An 18,167-nucleotide genomic window follows, 5' to 3' on the forward strand; every position below is an offset into this window, starting at 1 on the left:
CGGGCTGCCAAGAAGTACAACCCACTCGATAGTACGCGGCATACCAATTGGCTGCCTCCAGCTCCTCTCGCCCAATCAGCACCATCTTTATTTCACCGTTCACGGATACATTGCTGCAGCTTATGTGGAGCCGCAAAGGTGAGTGTCTTTATCTTTTAAATGTTACTACGAATAATAGAACGTAAACGCGCCCTCTCTGTATACAAATATTATATAATAAATAAGTTTTCTTGCTGACTATACATCTACTCGGTATGATGCTAATAATTCTTGTTTGTTGCTAAAGATATTGATGGTTTGTGTGTTAAACTATGTAAGACTATAATATTCCCTCTTTCCCATTAATGTGTTTTTGCATACAGTGTAATTTTAAATACTTTAACCCTGATGGAGAGATTATCGGATTTGCAGGTTTGGTCTGGATTGCTGTTTTAAATTGCGATCCCGGTAAAACCTGAACATTTTGAAGCAACACTATTTATCACATGTGAGGAACACAGATGTCGATCCGAAATTATACATGCCGACTTAAACACTGTCTGTGTGCGCCCCATGTTCCCCAATAGGAGCGTAGCTCACAGACGGTAGCATGGGGGTGCTGTCGGCGCTGTGCAGGGGCCTGGCCCGGGGGGCGGACCGCATGGCGGAGTTCACTAGCAAGCGTGGGCCAAACACCTTCTACAAGGGCCGGGGCGCCAGGCCGACGGGCAAGGTGACGGCCAGCCGCAAGTTCGTGCGGATACAGGAGATGGTCCCGGAGTTCGTGGTGCCCAACCTGCAGGGCTTCAAGCTCCAGGCGTACGTGTCATACCGCTCCCCGGACGGCACGGAGCCGCCCCTCACCGCCGAGGAGCTCTTTAACCAGGCGGTGGCCCCGCAGATCCGGAAGGACATGGAGGAGGGTACCTTTAGCCCAGACGATTTGGAGAAGTACGGCTTCCAGCCCATGCAGGAGGGCAGGCTGTTTAAGCTGTTTCCCAAAAACTTCGTGCGTTAGCGACTAGGCTGACAAGGCGCCATAGAAACCTACAAGGACGGTAAGGACTGTTGGCGAACCGGACCAGCAAAGTTTATTTCGGGGCTCCGTCCTCTGCTCGAAGAATACGGGGTTTCCCCCTACGCAAGAAATCCATTTTGTGTGAACTTCCCCTTCAGTCATTTTTTTCTAGACTGGTATGTAAGGAAATTACTGAATAAAAAAAAGTCAATCTATGGTAAAGTGACAGTGAAGTGTTAATTCACCAATGGCAATCGAATGCATTTTTAAAAAAATCAAAACTAAAAGTAATTAACCAAAAAAAAGTAGTCTATCAATCCAATGTTATGCTTTGGTGCCAGCAAACTTGCTATATTAAAACTAATATTTCATATTAAGCAGAAATACATAAATGTGAAAAACACCCGTGTACAAATTAGTTTTATTGATGTACTGCTGTAGTAATTGGCATTTCTTTGTAAAACGTGACACAGTATCCTGCAACAATGTATTTAAGTACAAAGCTTAAAAACAGCCAGTATCACCACACAGTAATTAAAAATAAGATACAGATAACAATCAACCCTGTCATATCAAGTTTTCATATAACTGATTTAAACGAAAGTTCATTTGGTTTAAGTTTTTGGTTGACAAGAGCTATACTGCTGTGATGAAACACCAGCAGGACACTAACTAGTCTTTCTTATGATTATAGACATCTCCTCTGACTCTACATGGGGGGTGGGAGGTTAAACCATTCATAACCAAAAATAACAGTTACAAAATAGTCAAGGTTCTGGTTATATCTGGTTATCTAGGTGCAGATACAACTGCCATCTAGATTTTCCACGTTGAGACCTTGTTCTGTTCAGCGCAGGGGGGGCAGGTGAAATGCTGGAACCTCCAGCCATATGCTGTCAATCGCCGCCCTCCCCATGATCATGGTCATAATTGCTTGCTGTCCCAGGCCTCACAGCCATCTCCTCCCCACACCTGAGTATAAATGCTGCGGGTGGCACCAGTTAGCATGCGTAGCTAATCTCCTCCCTCTGCAGCTCCTCCATGGCCGCCATCCACGCCCCCTTGGCCCTCAGCACTAGTAGCCTCTCCACTCTCTTCGAGGCTCCAGTCCCAGCGCCACACGTGTAACATGTGGTCATAGAAGGAACAGGTGGCCATCAGGCAGGACAGAGTGGGGGCGTGGCCAGCAGGGACAGGGGGCGTGGCCTCCACAGCACACACAGGACTGGGCTGCGTTCCCTCAGGGATGTACCGGCCCATGTCATCCTCCAGCGATGTGTCGAAGCTGGCTGTGGGCGATTCGTACTGGATCCTCAGGTGAACTCCCATTTCCAGCGTAGCTCTTTCTGCCTCTACTGTCTCCTGAGAGTCACAGGCAGGGGCTCCTGTAAGTGGGAGGCGCGACCAATCTGCTCCGTAGGCGAGGGAGTTGTGCAAGATGTAGGAGGCCAGGACTGAGCATGGCTCACCACTGCCCTCTAGAGACATGGAGAAGAACAGCACTGGATTTCATTTAAGGGGGACAATACACTCTACGTCCAGAATTGCACCACATAGCCTAATTAATGACGGAAGTAAACCAAACAGAGGAGGCACACCCATGACCCCTGACAGCCATTCAGCCTCACCCAGAGCCTGCTGGCAGTGTAGGATGTGGAAGTCGTTATGCATGCAGGCAGCCAGCAGGAGATGCTCCTGAGTCGGGTGCCATTTAAGCCGCCACACGCCACCACCCAGCAGCGTCTCGGCCAAGGGCCGCTTCATGTTGCGCCCGTCCCACAGCAGCATCTGCTCGTCATAGCTGGAGGGTGGGAGGGCACTTTGTTAGGTCAACCATCCTCCCTCCCAGTGCCACGTTTGAGGGAAGAATCATTACATACAAGTTTACAAAAAAAAAAGACTGCATAATACCTATTATCCATTATATAACGTATAACTGAACTCCCCTCAGCACATCATATAATGGGCTTGACGTGCTTAAAACAGTAAAAATGGCACTGAAACAGGGGGCCAGTGCAAGCCAAGGGAAAACCAGAAACCAGCTCTGTTAAACAGCCACCGTGACATTCAGCTACGGTTTATTTTATAGGAAATGTATTAATTTTGGCACTTTTGCATCTGAAAATGCCAGTGGCCAGGACGTGCTCCCGGTGTGGGTTGCTGTGGATGCAGAGCGTTTAAACCCCCCCCCCCCCCCACACACACACACACACACACACACACACACACACTGTTTTTACCTGCCAGTGGCCAGGATGTGCTCCCGGTGCGGGTTGCTGTGGATGCTGCAGACCCCCATGGAATGCCTGTGTGAGAAAATGGAGAATGTGATGCAGGAGTCACCATGTGACACAGTCAGCCAATGACAGGGCAGAAACACAGTGGGGCGCTGACGTTTCAAACACACAGATACGCAGACAGCAAAACACAAAAAGTGGGATAGAATATGTCGAAACATGCTATTTGTCTGACATCACTGGTGCTGTCATCCCCCCTAAATCACATCACAAAATGCCAACCACACCGCGCTCACACAGAAGCAGTCACCGTGAAGGTAAACGAGCAGCACAGCCCTCTGGTTAATCACAGAGGTACCCATGCTGCTGCCCGTGTCTGGGACAGGGAGTGACCTGCTCACCCCTGACTGGTGAAGGTGGGGCAGGATGGCCCTATGCGGAGGTCCCAGCCCTTCAGCTTGCAGTCATCCCCACCTGGGACAGGGACCAGTGCCAGAGTGAACAAACAGCACCAGTAACATCTGGCAGCTAAAAAGCAGCACAGCAGCACCCATCAAACAGCCTGTTGATCCCCCTTCCATCTGGAAAAGGTTCTGGAGCATTCTGTCCACCACCAGGTTCTGCCACAGTTTTGTCCCTCAGAAGGTTTGCTTTTATTACTTGAACTGTCATTGTTATGTTGTGTTGCAGCGTATTGTTTTTTTATTTTATTAACCGCCCCCCCCCCCCCCCCCCCGCCCGTATTTACTGCTCATCTGCTCCTGTCCTAGCTGTTTGATGCTCCGCAGAACCACAATTTCATAATGTGTATGAAATGAGAGTAGAATCACTTGAATAACTGCGATCATAGAAAGAGTAATGACCCAAATTGACGATGCGCACACTCATGCATTTCTCTTTTAAAGATACATATATTCAACAGCAGGGGGCAGTAAGAGACACAGAATGGAGCACCTCCCCCCCATACCTGAGTAGAGCAGCTGAGTGTCCCAGTAGCTGAAGGCAGAGATCCAGGCCTCAAAGTCGTGAGCCTTCCACTGAGAGAGCTTGGCAAGGCTGCCCTCCCCCAGCGCCAGCACGCTGATGCCCCCTGTGGAGTCACTGGACACCACTCGCACGTCACTGCTGCAAGAAGGCGGCAGCACAGCGGCAAGCCTCATTAAGAAAGTGACAGATCTCTCTGTGAAGGCCTACAGTTTGGGGATCTTAATGCATTGCAAATGCATTGCAGGGCAACGTAATGCTTCCCTGATCCACTTTTCCACTAGTTGTGTCCCTGAATTGACACGTCTTGCTGACAACCAGAATAATCCTGCTTTTGCTCACCTGTCCCCCCTACCAGTGGACCAGTCCAAAGACAGAGCCAGCCTATCAGGGCCCAGCTCCATACACGATGTCATCTCCAGCCCACTGGGGCCATCCTACTGGAGAGAGATGCCCATGACAAGGTGACAGGCGTAGTCTTTTCTCCCCATGAGTTTTCTACAACCTCATTGCCCAGTCAGTGTGTTACAGGCCCTGTACGCCCTAGGGGTGGATCAGCCCCTCACCTGAGTGTCAGTCAGTTTCCATAGTTGTAATTCCCCACTAGCAGTGGCCATGCCCAGTAGGGGGCGCTCCAACACAGGCACATGGCACCTGAGGATAGAAATGTACAACTAGGACCAAACAGATCATAACATTGTGTACTACTCTTAAAAAACAAAACACACTTCAGTCTATTATTAACATTTTATAATACAATTAATGGCCTTACCACTTAATATCAAGTATGGCAGATGTATCAATGCGCTGAATCTCAGTGAGCGGCGGACAATGCAGACCATCCTCATGAAACTGGAACAGGTACAGTCGTCCAATGCGGCTGGGAACGGCGGACTCAACATCCACCTTAAAAAACAAAACAGCACAAATTATATCCAGCCCCTCTTGTAAGTAAAACGAGGTGCGCCTGACGCTGCCCTGACCCCTTCCGGCGGCTTCAGCAGCTGGTACGTTCCGCACGCCAGAACATCGTGCCAAGGGGGCACGGGGCACCACTCCACCGCGTCTGCACTCAGCTCCGTGTCCAGCAGCTGCAGGCTCCGGGTGCGCGATCTGCAGGCCATGGCATCCTGCACCCCGCAAGTCCAACTCTGCTCAGGAAAAGCGCCGCAATACAGTCAGTTCATACCATTAAGCTGGCGTCGCCTGCATTATCGGGGTTATCCTGGCACTGCTGCACTTTCTACGTTATCAGGCTGTTATCTGTATGACTATTTTGTTTGTATTTATATTAACATAAAGTATATGACGTTTACAGCTTTTAGGCAGATGCGCAGCCGCTGGCGACCTATGTGCAGTCAAGCTGAAATCAGCGACGACTATAATCTGAGCGGATGAAGGGCGACTAAAACCGCCGCGCTCTGCTAAGCATTACAACACTACACATTTACCAGCATCGAAACTTGTTTTCCGTATGTATAAAAAAGTTATTGGACATACTTACACCTCGTGGCTGCTGGCGACGGGGACGCGCGGAGAAGCGCGCACCACCCACTCACTTCCGGGTTAAACGTCGGTGACGTCACACAACAACAAAGCCAGAAAAGGGCTCGTTTTTTTTCTGTTATCTTTTGTCGCCAGGGTGATCGCTTTTATTCCGGTTAAGATTGCATCGCAGCGCGTATTATCTTCACCTCTCTACTTGAGTTTCGCTAAATTAGCAGAAAAAAACATAAAACTGAATTTGCACATTGAGTTTGCTCGGTGTTTATTAGCGTACTCCGTCTTTTCACTATTCTGTATGAGCTACTTTATAACTTAAATACATCCAGTGCAAACGTCAATGAGATAACGATCGCATTTCTTCATCTAACAATGGATCATCAAATGAGATCGACATTCTGCACGGTTGTCAATAAATGCGACGACGCTAAGTATTTGTGCTATTTCCACGAGAAAGCCGGGGCGTTTAACATTGGGTAAGTACAGTAAGTAGCTCAAGTTTTACTTCGTCAGATGATCGGTGGCTAAACTCAGTCAGCCGTATTTAGTATCAGAGCCGAGTCACATGTTTGCACTACAGCCTTAGAGCAGGGTTATTCAAATCACGGTCCTCGAGGTCCGAGCACTGCTGGTTTTCCAGCCTTCCTTTACTTGTCAGTCAGGTGTGTAGCCTCAGAATCAGTAATTATTAAACTAACTACCTGGGAGAACTGAAAACAAGGCCAGGATTTGGAATTGAGGTCCAGATTTGAAGAACCCTGGCCTAGAGGGATGCTAGTAAGCAAGATTTAATGGCTGCCATAAACATGTGCGAAGCAGATCTACCGGGAACACCACGCCGCACCTCCCCAAGCGGTTGGATGGCTGGGAACTGTGAATCATGGCTATGAGACGTGTAGCATTACCTATTTAATCACCAAAGTACAAACTCGATCTTTCACGTTTATTAACTGAATCATTAAAATTGTGCAGAGAGAGAGAGATTGCATTTATGTTTGATGCTATTTTTTTACAAAGAGGTGCGTAGGCATTTTGTTGAGGGGGGCGATAAACTGCTGCACGTTTTGCCGGTCTGCCGTAAGTAGTGTATTAATTGGTGTTATTTGCTAAAGGAGAGATATTGAGGTGAAAGCTGAGCAAACGTTGAAGGACGGCTAACCCTGCCACGGGACTAAGGCTGGACTCGGTGGAAGCCGGGGAGGAGGGCAGGGTGGTGTCGTAAATGTCCTCCTTTCACCAGAAAGCAGGTGCAGTTGAGGAGTCCCCCAGCCACTGGCTCATGCCCTTGAGATGCACAGCTTAACACTTCCGAACTTCCTTTGTGCTGCTGCCATTCTGTGCTTCTGCCATTCTGTGTTTCTGCTGTCCCTGTTTCTAACCCCACCCACCTTAGAAGATGGGGTGCAAAAATGGTTAAGGATAATATTTGGATGCTTTCGCCCTGGCAGAATGACCAACGCTTCAGATGTTTGGAGCACGGATTTCACAGAGGACACCTTGACCCAGCATGTAAGCCGTTCAGCCCGACACACAGCATCACAGGCTGAATGCCCACGTTTGATGGCTATATTTATTGGGGTGAAGATATTCCCCATAGACAGTGCCAGTCAAACCATTAGGTGCTCCCAGCAGCAGAGCTTGGGAGCTCCGTTTGGGCTCTGACGCGCACTGCCTGTAGGAATTGGCTGACACCCTGTCGTGTCTTAAATTTCAGATGAAGAGATTTGCCTTGAAGTCACCTGAAAGTTACGTCCCAAAAATTAGGTATGGCTCTGTGGGATGCAATGAGACTTTAATCCTTTTTGGGTTTGTTGGTCTAGTTTGAGATGGTAATCAGTATTATAGTATGCATTACATTTATAAATAAACTGCAGGGTAAGTTATGGCACATTTTGTCATTGAGCAACAATGTAGGCCAGAGGTGTGACTGATATTTTGTGGATTGAAGAATGAGTGAGCTGGCATACTTTGTCACTGAGTAGCAATTTAGTCCAGAGGTGTGACTGTGGTAGTTTGTAGATCTCGGTTAAATGGCCCGTCTGTGGGAGTCTTTTGCATGGCTTTGCTTTTTCTCCTCTGTGTGTTCAGGGATGCCTGTCAGACAGGCATGGCGTCGGTGAGCCTGGAGGGGGACTCGGCCCTCCTGCACTTGGGGGATGGCCTTAGCGTGTCCCTGTCCCGGCTGGGCAGCCCGCAGTCCCATGGGGAGCTGCGGGAGCTGCTCTTCAGGATGGCTGAGAGCCTGAGCTGCACGGGCAGCCCGGGTGAGGCACCACCCCCCCGTGGGATGTGGAGGTATGTGTGGTCCATACGGCAAGCCTCCCTGACGTCATTCTCTTACAGCTCCTGTCAGTCCCATGAAGAACGTGCGGGGAGGGCGTGCAGGTATGTTCACGCTGTGTGCTACTCGTGCATTCCTTTGCAGTTACACAGGAATGCCATCAGTAACACTGGTTCAAGTATAGAAACTGTCACCCTTATATACTAGTACAATTATCATTATGGCTATTTATGTCATATTTTGGACAATCAAGTCTTGGGACTTCTTGGGTTTCTTGGGCATTTAAAGAGGATGTAACTGTTACCTGGGCTCTCATTCCAGAATTTGAGCCTAGGAGGCACCAAACTGGGCCTATTCTGGCAGTAAGGAAGCGCATTCCTGGAGACTCCCTCATCAATCCGGGAAGCAAAAGGTGACGTTCACGAAAAGCCGAACGCACACACACACGTGCACACGCACACACACGTGTAGTCCCCGTATTCATATCTTTGTGGGGACTCTCCATTCATTTCTATGGGCATGACCCTATTCCCAGCTATGATTAGGTTGACCGTAAGTAACCAAACAAAACTCAAGACTTTAAGAATTTTAATTATTTTCATCACATTCGCAGATTTCTATAAAACTGAGGTTTATATTGTAGGGACCTGAAAAATGTCCACCAAGCTAAAAACTACCAGGTTGTGTTAAATGTGTTAAATAAAAACCCACAAACTCACACATACACACGCTCTCTGTGACTCTCACATGCATACATACACTCTCTCTCTCTCTCTCTCTCTCTCTCCCACTCTCATGAAGCACCATTCAGTCTCTCTATTTCTCTCTCTGTCACACACACTAATGCGTACACTCACAGAGCACCATTCTGTCTCACACACTCTCTTTCTCTCTCACACACACTCTCACGGAGCCATTCTGTCTCTTGGTGTTCCACCACAGTAAGAAGACCGCAACTGGTGTCTTGTTTGATGAGTGAGGATCTCTGAATATGGACATTAAAGTCTTCTGGTCCCCAACACTGATGCATGTACCATAAACCACTCAGTATTCAGTATGAAATGTCGTAATCTGTGATTATATATCCTTTTAATCCTCTCAAGTATGAATTTCCATTCAGAACATGATGCTGTTTTTAATAATGCCCTCCTTTTTAAGCTGTGGACTTGACACATAATTTTTAATGTGGTGATATGTCGATGAACTCCCATTGTTTTAAAAAATAAATAAATGTATTTGTAATAAACTAATTTTTGTTGATGCCTTATTTAACTTACATTTGCAAGCCCATTTACAACCACAAAACTCATTCAGGAATAGTGAAGACTTAATCAGTGCAACTGAACAGCTCCTCAGCTTGTTTGAAAATCTGCTTTGCTGAATAATGAAGAAGCAGACAGCATTTACACACTTCATTCATCATTTAAATACTTTATTAAAAGAGAGGAATTAATACAAACCAATATTACTAAACACAGCTAGATGGGCGGCTTTCATGTGCCTCCATGATATGAAAATGAACAAAAATCTTTCTTAGGTGAAATAAAACTAATTAAAAGCTGTAAGCATATTTGTCCCTTAAGAAAATCCAGCGCCACCATAATGGAAGCCTTCCAGAAACAAATGGTCTAAGCTGATAGGTCTACGAGGAATGCGATGTTCATTTATTTATACAGTGCTGCTAGAGCTGCGTAGAAGTGACATTTATCCAGAAGTGGCAGAATGAAATGCAGTCATACAGGGGGCTGGGACTGTATCAGTGACGGCAGATACTCCGGAGGGAAAATGATACATAAGCGTTTCTTCCTTCATCTCCTCTCCTCCCCTCTTCTCCCTCTCTCTCCCTCTCTCTCCATAGACTTGGCTTCAGTTGCTCTCTATCTGGTGAGGTACTTGGCCACTGCGTGGTAGGCCAGCAGGATCTCGGCGTCGTTGGGGCAGGTGAAGCGGAACTCGTCCCGCTTGTAAGTATTTTCCAGATACCGTGTCAGGCCCTTCAGGGCGGCAGGAATCTCGAAATCCCGGTACTTTCTGCACACAACCTACAGACGAGGAACAGGAGGGTGGCAATTTTTTTAATTTCTCACTGAGCATATGAGAGTAAGAGGGAACTGTGTGTCTGTCTGTGTCTGTCTGTGTGTGTTTGTGTGTGTGCGTGTGAGAGAGAGATAGAGTATGGGCCATGTATAGATTCCATTTTTTCAGCTCAGTTTTATAAAAATCTGTGACTGCAATAAAAAAACTAAGAATGTCACATGTCTTGAATTTTGTTTTTTGTTTGGTTACTTATAGTTAAGGTTGTCATTGTTGGGATTAGGGTTATGTCCGTAGAAATGAATAGACAGTCCCCACAAAGATATTAGTACAGGTGTGTGTGTGTGTGTGTGTGTGTGTGTGTGTGTTTGAGCATAGGAACATAAGAAATTTATAAACGAGAGGAGGCCATTCGGCCCCTCAAGCTCGTTTGGGGAGAACTTAACTAATAGCTCAGAGTTGTTAAAATCTTATCCAGCTCTGATTTAGAGGAACCCAGGGTTTTAGCTTGCGCTACACTAGCAAGAAGACTATTCCATACTCGAAGTATATGCTGTGTAAAGAAGTGATTTCTCAAATTAATTTTAAAATGTTCTCCCGCTAATTTCCACTTTTGGTTGTTCTAGTATTTAAACTAACATTGAAATATCCATTTGGCTGAACAGCATCTATACCTGCTAGAATCTTATATACCTGGATCATGTCCCCCCTTAGTCTCCTTTGCTCGAAGCTGAACAGATTCAGCTCAGCTAACCTCTCCTCATAAGACATTCCTCTAAGACCAGGAATCATTCTTGTAGCCCTACATTGCACCCTTTCCAAGGCAGCAATGTCCGTTTTAAGGTGTGTGTGTGTGTGTGTGTGTGTGTGTGTGCACACGTGTTGAGAGGCCCGTTGGTACCTTCACGATGTTGAGCTTGGGCAGCAGGTTGCAGTCTGCCAGTGTCAGTGTGTTCCCATCCAGGAAGAGCCTGGAAGATTCTGTTATGTTGGGGTTCTTGTCCAGTTCGTTTGGAAGCGGGGTTAGCAGGTACTGGTCCAGCTTCATTAAGCTCTTCAGAAACTTCTTTTCCAGCACTGCAACATCAAACACACCATTGCTAAAGTCAACCTGGGGAAACAGACAGACTTAGGTGCAGTGAGGTGCAGTGATGGGCTGCATGGGTAGAGGCCGCAAACTCACTGTCATTCAGGCCAGGGTTGGGATTCTTGACATAGGCGGAGAACTTGTGGAAGATATCATCTCCAGCACCGTTGGATTCCTTATAGCGACAGCAGAGCTTAGGGTACCTGCAATGTTAAAAACACGCTGACATACACAGCAGATATTGGGTCACTGTGTAGTGTGCTTGCGCTCTCATAGGGATTCCCATCGTCAGTGTAGCGTAACAACCATCATCCAGTCAGATGCCTAAATGAATCCATACAAGTTAAGAGTAGGTGTTTCTTATTGGCCTGTGCCTTGGTTGTGCAAAGCTGATTATTCTGTACTTAGCTGAAAAAAACATATTACGAAGGTTCAAAATATGATATAAAATGGTGAACATAAGGTGCAATCGTTGACTCTAGACTGAGGTTACTCACTGAGGGGGGGCCAGCGTCTCCTCCAGGAACTCCTCGATCTTGTTAGTGTCTGTGCGTACATCGTTGTTGTAAAGCAGAAATGGGGGCTGTGAGCCGGGGGCCAGGTCTTTCAGAACCTCCGGGGCCCTGGAATGGAGGAATGAGGGGAATGTGGCCCCAGAATGCACCAGCACGTGTGAGCGAGGGTGCCCCCCCAGGCACAGAGGGGAGTAGTCCTCCGCTGGACCTCCTGGCACTCACCTCTTCATGTCGACAGTAGTGAGGGTGAAATTCACACCTTTCAGCCAGAGGATCATGAAGAGGCGCTGGCAGAAGGGACAGTTACCCACACTCTCACCATCGTTACTCGCCTGCAAACAGAACAGACTGTTACACCGAGGGCTACAATGACAGCATTTGTTAAACATCCAGAAATTATCCCTTTTCTAAATGGTGTGGTCAATAATCAAAAAATTGCTTTTGTGGGCCGTTTTTCCCCTCTCCCTTGCTTACTTTCTCTTACATTCTCATCACTGTCTTCTTCGTAACCTATAAGTTAGGAGGATAAGACTATCTGGCTGAGAACAAAAGACAGAGGGAAGATTCTAGCTCAATGAGCTTTTTGCCTTGATCCCAGAGATTTGGCCAGGGTGTGTTGACACATGGGTGTCACACAGCCATGTTCAGAAAGGTTTCATGTTCCCAGAGCCACTTGGGTGCAATCCAAGCTCTTTCCTCAAAGGCTGGAGCCCAGAGGTTGTGCAATAAGGACTCTTGCAGAATGACCTGACACCTGCTATGAACATATGTAGGATTGTTTTGCCTGTTTCTTGAAATGCAGATAAGGCACGTGGAGGAGTGCACAAAGCCACCTAGCCAGAAGGATCTAGTCATCTAGAAGTTTCAAGCCACTTTCCATTAAGCAAAAAGTGTGACGTCTCCATGCAAGACAACATATACTTTATTCCAAACGTGTCATCGACAGCCTATGATAGCGATTACTGAGATCTCAGATTCAGTAAGTAGACGGTTTATATTGTAATTATTACTGGCAGGTCAGTGAATATGAAAATTACTGTATCAACAAATGACTTGAATTAACTTTATTTGCAGAATGTCAGAATAATCAGGGTAATACTGGATTCTATGAACTGTATTGATGCACATCAGTCAGAATGCGGCTGATATGAGATATGATTGGCGCATTTAACAAATCGAATTTCTATTCTGCTGATTCTCCCCAGACTCAGAGATCCTCACTCATCAAACAAGACACCAGTTGCGGTCTTCTTACTGTGGTGGAACACCAAGAGACAGAATGGCTCCGTGAGAGTGTGTGTGAGAGTGCAGAGCCCCTTACCTTGATGAAGAGCTCGATCTTTGGGGCTTCAGCCATTTCTCCGTCACTCTCCCTCCCAGGCTCTCCGGCTGCTATGTTATGGCACTTCTCTTATTTTCAGTGTCTCAGTCTGTCCCTTTCACCACTCCCATCACATTCCTCACACACACCCACCCGTACATCTCACCGGTTATACCTGTATGTCCGGGTGAGGCTGTGTTTACAAGTGTGTCGCTCTTGATTAGGTTTCTTTCATTCTCTCAGTGTATGTGTGTGTGTGTGTGTATAACAGCCTTCACATTGTGCTCTGGGTCTTTTCCTCATTTTTCATTAAAACACAAGAGTCAAAGTCATCGGTGTGTGTGTGTGTTTGCATGTGAGGGGGTTTTAGGCAGGGTGTGGTCCTTTTTGTACGGCATCCCAAAGAGTATATTACCCCGCCACTGTAATGCGGAGGCAATTTAAGCCTGTAAACATTGAAAGGTAGAGCCAGCAGGGCAACAGTAGTCTGTCACACAGCTGGGCAGTTATGTAGGTCATGTTTTTTGGAAGCTTCTCCAAATTTCCATTCCCCTCTCTGTGACTTTCAGAATGTTCTTCCATACAGGAGGAACAACCATGCCCGGCTGCCATGACCGCCATGGCCTGTGCACCCCTGGTGGCAAATGCGCTGCACTGCGCCCTGCGACAAGGCAGCGACGCAGCATTTTGCGCGTCCCAGCAGACTGAAAGCAGAAGTGTTTCTGTGCCTCTGCCCTCCTTCCTCATTCGCCTCCAAAACTTGGTGCGTGGTGCCGCTGTTCAGGAAACGAGTACGACCGGATTTCTTGGCCTGGTGAAGAAGTGCTTCAAAAACAGAGGGTGTGAAAGTAGCGGGGAGGCACCTGGTCGCACCGCCATCGAGTGTAACAATGGCATCAGCGGGCCCCGGCAAGCAGAGGCCGCTCCACAACGTCAACGCGCCGGCATGTGATACTGTCTGAGTGGGAGGGAGCCGTTCAGCCACGCAGAAACGCGCAAGGTGTGGAACAAAATATAATGATAAGGTAACTTCAACGGAAACACAGGAGCATGGCAACCACAAATGATTTAATCAGAAACAAGCTGGCAAATTCAAGTCAAAATGTTACATCCAAACAACAGTCGTTTACAGCAAAAAAGATCTAAACAGACATACATGTTTGTAAAATATAAATATAAATATATATATATTTATATTCATGTACATACATAGGATACATTCTAGAGCCTTCCGCTCCAGAGGAAAACTACATATTCACAAAATTAACTGGAGCGTTTGGCTGATATGCGAGTTACACTCCCCCTAATCACACATGATCGCACCCAAGCAACCTGCTGCCTTCATTTGAAGTCTCTGTTCTTTAAAAACATTTATCTGATGCACGGATCATGACAAAACAGTCTGCTGTGAAGCAAATATTTATGAAAGTTCTTTTTCTTTTAAAGTTTGTGTAACTTGATCAAAGCGCCCTACAGCGTTTGAGAGCAAAGGCCTTTGGAATTAGCACTCCAAGGTAGGGTGTGAGGGGATCAAAGGACGGGGTGACCGGACGTTCAAAAGGTTAAAGGTCAATCGCCGACGAAGAGGTGCTGGTCCACTGAGGCCAGATGGAAAGTGAGCAAAATCATCATGAATTAAACCGCAGTAATAGGACACAGAAAGAGGTATTAAGTTCAGGCCAAGAAAGACAACAACTAAACAACTGCACAAAATTACAAAAGGAAAATCTCTGCTTTCACAGACACATCTGATCTTATTAAAGGAGGAAAAAAAGTTAGTGTCTCAATCATCCCTCAGTGTAGGATTATCAGTCATCACTGACTTTGCCTTTGGTTATTAACATTGGGTCGTATATTAAAAACAAAAAAAATGCCTAATTTTTTTCCTTTCCATGCCCTCTATTCTATTTTGTTCTCTTGAAGAAAAAAAATACTATATCATATTGTAATTATTTTACAAATGATATAAACAAAATGACCTTTAATTGGTCCTAAAGTGTTCGGAAATGACCCCAAATCAAGTTGCATCCCTAAGGTGAAGCTTAGCGGGAGCCCATCGCGTCTCACTGGCTGTGAGATGGTCCATCCTACTTCCAGACTGATCATTTCACATGTATAAGGGACTGCCATACTCAGGACATTTGTATTGGTCAGTGAGTTTAATTGTGAAACTACCAAATATGTTTCTGCTGTATTGTGAAGATAGTTTTGAAGGTAGTATTAGCAAGTAAGAAATCTCTCTTTGTGGCGTTAGCACAAGGATGAAAATCCTCCTGCCTCCTACTCTGCTGTCCTGCCAAACTCACCAGCCGGGGGCGCTCTGCCGGCTGCGCACCATGACCCCCCTGCAGTGACACATCTCACATGAGCTTCCTACAGGGGGAACCGTACAGCTGATTTCCTGCACACTACACACGAGCAAAATAAAGAGAAAGGCAGGAGCCGGAAGTCACCCCTGTGATCAGGCGCAACATGCGTCCAGAAGAGTCTCAGTACAAGACGCACATTGCTAATTATCGTCAATCGGTTATTAAATTAAAAACCACAGAAATCTGACATCTCATCATGTAAAACAAATCACTGTTTTCTCTCCATAGAAGAAGTACACATGACAATACACCATTTGACATGACTCTCTGAGTCTCATAAACCCTACAGCATGCTGAAAAGGCAAACACAGTCAAAAGGATGTTAAACCTTAAAATGCAGGAGGGGTCCGTGTACAAGGGGGAGAAAGAATATGTCTATATACTGGTGTTGACTTTGGCTGGGAAGAGAAATAAGACTAGCCCTAAAATTACATTCATAAGAGGATATGCTGGGGCGAGCGGGCTGGACCCGTAAGGAGATTGATATGTTACTGGGCTGCATTTGCAACCGCGCAGCCAGAACGCGACGCGAGCAATAACTGGGCCCTGAACACAGTCCCTTAACGCTGTTTTTTTGGTTCACTCCAGCTTCGACTACAAGTGCTTGTCTCACAAGCTGATACCGAGACACGTCGCAGGGAAACATTCCTGTTAAAGCACAAACTGACATTCTCGCTAAAAGCTGTAGGTGAGCTGCAAATCAGCCGCGGTTCTCCGGCCCCCCGAAGCTGCAGCCGCCGCGGTCCCGGCCGAGGGCGAGGGGGCAGGAGGGGGTGGCAGGCAGACGGCACACCCAGCATCCATGTCTCCTTCCCTTCTCTCCGGGGCTCTCACTTCCCGGTTCCCGCCGCGTCTCCTCGTTTCTCCGCACGTGGAGGAGACGGCACGCCCCCAGCCTGGCTGCTCTCCAGGCAAATTAAAGAAAAGAGCTGTCGTTCTGGGCTTGCTTTAATTTAGGTTTGCTCTTCCGCATTCTCATTACGATCGGGAGTCAAAAGCGTTTTTTAAAGGTGTCGGACTCCACTTCTGTCCGGTCGGCCAGTCTCTGAAGTTCAACAGAGCGTATCTGTGTTAAATGAAAGCTGTACCTGAAAAATAAAGAAGAAAACAAGTTACAAAACTAACCTCTGTTTGAAGTGCAAGTCACTCAGGCTAAACCTGGTGTTATTCTGTAAGTCGGCTCCTGCTTTTTGCCCCCCTGTTCCTTCCCCCTCACCCTCTCTTCCTCAAAGCTGATCAGACCCTCGTCATCATCGCTCTCCAGCTCTTCGGGCTCCTCGCTGACCAGCGCGTTCAGCTCCGTGTTGGCGGGCCGGGGTCGGATCAGACTGAGTATGCGCTGCAGAGGCGACTGGCCGCCGCCACCAGAGGGCGTGCTCTCTTGCTGCTCCAGGTTGTCACTCTGTTTCTTGGCAAAGTTCACGAACACCTACGGGCAGCAATGACAAACTCGGTTCTGGTCGGGTCTAAAAGCATTATCTTCATTGGATTGTTAACTGCCGGCATTACGTACAGCCATACATGGCCTCAGAAATGCAGCAAAGTAATATTTCTTTCTTAATACACATACTAAAAATAACTGATAATAAAACTCCTTCCCTCTTAGCAAATATATCTAGACTGTCAGAAAGACTGCGGTATGGCAGTGCCATGGACTTAAAACTAACTACAAAAGTACCATGGAGTTAAAAAACAGTCACCCCCTTGGCCCAAGGAGGACGTGTCTGCTCCATTTTGACACCTCCTTTAGCTCTGATGCTAAAAGCAGTGAACACTCACATTGTCCAGAGTGGTCTGGCTAACGGAGTAGTCCTCCATACCAAGCACTTCCACCACCTGCTCCATCTTACTGAACACCTGGGCTAGGGAGATGTTGTCGGACTTCAGCTGGTACTGCACTTTTGTGTGGTGTCGCTCCTGGGAGGGGGGAGAAAAGACAGAGCATGAGAAAGACAAGCGTTCATCTGACCTTTAAGGCTTATTTAATACCCAGTATTCATAGAAATACAGAAAATGAGAACAGCTTGTCTCTAATTTTTGGAGGGTGAAGTATCTGCTATCTTTGTAAAGACCCTGAGGAGAAGTGAGGGTACCTTTAATATAGCTTCTGGAAAGTTCCTGTTGAAGAACCTCACCACTTCCTTGACGCTGACGGTGGACCGCGTGCGCACTGTTATCATGTAGCCGTCCCCAAACCTTCAGCAGAAATGGATGTAAAAGAGTAAAGGGAGGAGGAGTAGGAAGGACAAGGGAGAAGGATGGATGTGAGAGAGAGTGCTTTCAGGTGTGATGCTGAGGGCCGGTGCACCAGCTGCGACGCACATCTGACCTGTTTTTAAGATGCTGGATGCTGCCCAAGCACTTGAACCTGCCGTTGACCATGATGCCCAGCCTGGTGCACAGAGCCTCGCACTCCTCCATGCTGGGGAGGAAAGGGTGCACCGTCAGGACCCCCCACCCCGACAGCACATGGGCTCGGACACTCACCTGGGGGGGGGGGGGGGGCGCCTCACCTGTGAGAGGTCAGCACCACTGAGCGGCCTGTCTTGATGATGTCCAGGATGAGGTTCCACAAGAAGCGGCGTGCCTTGGGGTCCATGCCTGTGGTGGGCTCGTCCTGGGCAACAGGGCGGGGAATGAAGGTTCAGGCGAACAGCAACCATGAAGCAATTCCAGTTCAGCGACCTGGGCCACAGCCATGAGGAACTAAGGCAGAAAGGCAGCGGCAAAGGCCGACGGACACGTCCGGGGAGACGCAGCTGGGGAGAGGGGCTCCTGCCCATCAGGCAGTGGGCGACACTGCACTGAGGGGACCCGAGAAAGCTGCAGACAGATATTT

General features: G+C 47.4%; 5 protein-coding genes across 8 annotated transcripts in view; 2 read left to right on the top strand and 3 right to left on the bottom strand.

The window, feature by feature from the left end:
* Positions 1–52: 52 nt before the first annotated feature.
* On the top strand, positions 53–1,212 carry mrpl41 (mitochondrial ribosomal protein L41). The gene is made up of 2 exons (XM_023840713.2): positions 53–138; positions 567–1,212. The coding sequence occupies exon 2, from the start codon at positions 590–592 to the stop codon at positions 995–997; it is 408 nt and encodes a 135-aa protein (XP_023696481.1). The 5' UTR covers positions 53–138; positions 567–589; the 3' UTR covers positions 998–1,212.
* A 189-nt stretch (positions 1,213–1,401) lies between these two features.
* Positions 1,402–5,859, bottom strand: dph7 (diphthamide biosynthesis 7). 3 transcript variants are annotated; one of them, XM_072707832.1, is made up of 10 exons: positions 5,723–5,859; positions 5,202–5,369; positions 4,991–5,124; positions 4,785–4,872; positions 4,561–4,655; positions 4,202–4,359; positions 3,636–3,708; positions 3,238–3,303; positions 2,626–2,798; positions 1,402–2,475 (listed from the first exon to the last, which is right to left on the bottom strand). In XM_072707832.1, the coding sequence occupies exons 2-10, from the start codon at positions 5,340–5,342 to the stop codon at positions 2,012–2,014; spliced, it is 1,392 nt and encodes a 463-aa protein (XP_072563933.1). In that variant the 5' UTR covers positions 5,343–5,369; positions 5,723–5,859; the 3' UTR covers positions 1,402–2,011. The 3 variants fall into 3 exon arrangements, with proteins under 3 accessions (XP_072563933.1, XP_072563931.1, XP_072563932.1); XM_072707830.1 differs by having other exon boundaries at positions 4,202–4,389; XM_072707831.1 differs by having other exon boundaries at positions 4,202–4,389; positions 5,719–5,783.
* A 204-nt stretch (positions 5,860–6,063) lies between these two features.
* On the top strand, positions 6,064–9,252 carry paxx (PAXX non-homologous end joining factor). Its single transcript, XM_072707833.1, has 8 exons — positions 6,064–6,197; positions 7,170–7,230; positions 7,436–7,485; positions 7,810–7,985; positions 8,065–8,106; positions 8,324–8,414; positions 8,945–9,006; positions 9,073–9,252. The coding sequence occupies exons 1-7, from the start codon at positions 6,094–6,096 to the stop codon at positions 8,979–8,981; spliced, it is 561 nt and encodes a 186-aa protein (XP_072563934.1). The 5' UTR covers positions 6,064–6,093; the 3' UTR covers positions 8,982–9,006; positions 9,073–9,252.
* A 165-nt stretch (positions 9,253–9,417) lies between these two features.
* On the bottom strand, positions 9,418–13,094 carry clic3 (chloride intracellular channel 3). The gene is made up of 6 exons (XM_023840712.2): positions 12,960–13,094; positions 11,861–11,970; positions 11,621–11,746; positions 11,220–11,326; positions 10,938–11,113; positions 9,418–10,044 (listed from the first exon to the last, which is right to left on the bottom strand). The coding sequence occupies exons 1-6, from the start codon at positions 12,993–12,995 to the stop codon at positions 9,880–9,882; spliced, it is 720 nt and encodes a 239-aa protein (XP_023696480.1). The 5' UTR covers positions 12,996–13,094; the 3' UTR covers positions 9,418–9,879.
* Positions 13,095–14,008: 914 nt separating this feature from the next.
* The window catches only part of abca2 (ATP-binding cassette, sub-family A (ABC1), member 2), a 65,361-nt gene continuing 61,202 nt past the window's right edge, over positions 14,009–18,167 (bottom strand). For both annotated transcript variants that reach the window (XM_072707828.1, XM_023840707.2), the window contains exons 44-49: positions 17,842–17,945; positions 17,658–17,750; positions 17,422–17,524; positions 17,108–17,245; positions 16,545–16,757; positions 14,009–16,416 (exon numbers count right to left, since the gene is read on the bottom strand). In XM_072707828.1, the coding sequence (XP_072563929.1) occupies positions 16,381–16,416; positions 16,545–16,757; positions 17,108–17,245; positions 17,422–17,524; positions 17,658–17,750; positions 17,842–17,945 (687 nt within the window). In that variant the 3' untranslated portion in view covers positions 14,009–16,380. The remainder of the gene's footprint in view (positions 16,417–16,544; positions 16,758–17,107; positions 17,246–17,421; positions 17,525–17,657; positions 17,751–17,841; positions 17,946–18,167) is intronic.

The sequence above is a fragment of the Paramormyrops kingsleyae genome, chromosome 2, assembly GCF_048594095.1.
Source record: "Paramormyrops kingsleyae isolate MSU_618 chromosome 2, PKINGS_0.4, whole genome shotgun sequence".
NCBI classification, from domain to species: Eukaryota; Metazoa; Chordata; class Actinopteri; order Osteoglossiformes; family Mormyridae; genus Paramormyrops; species Paramormyrops kingsleyae.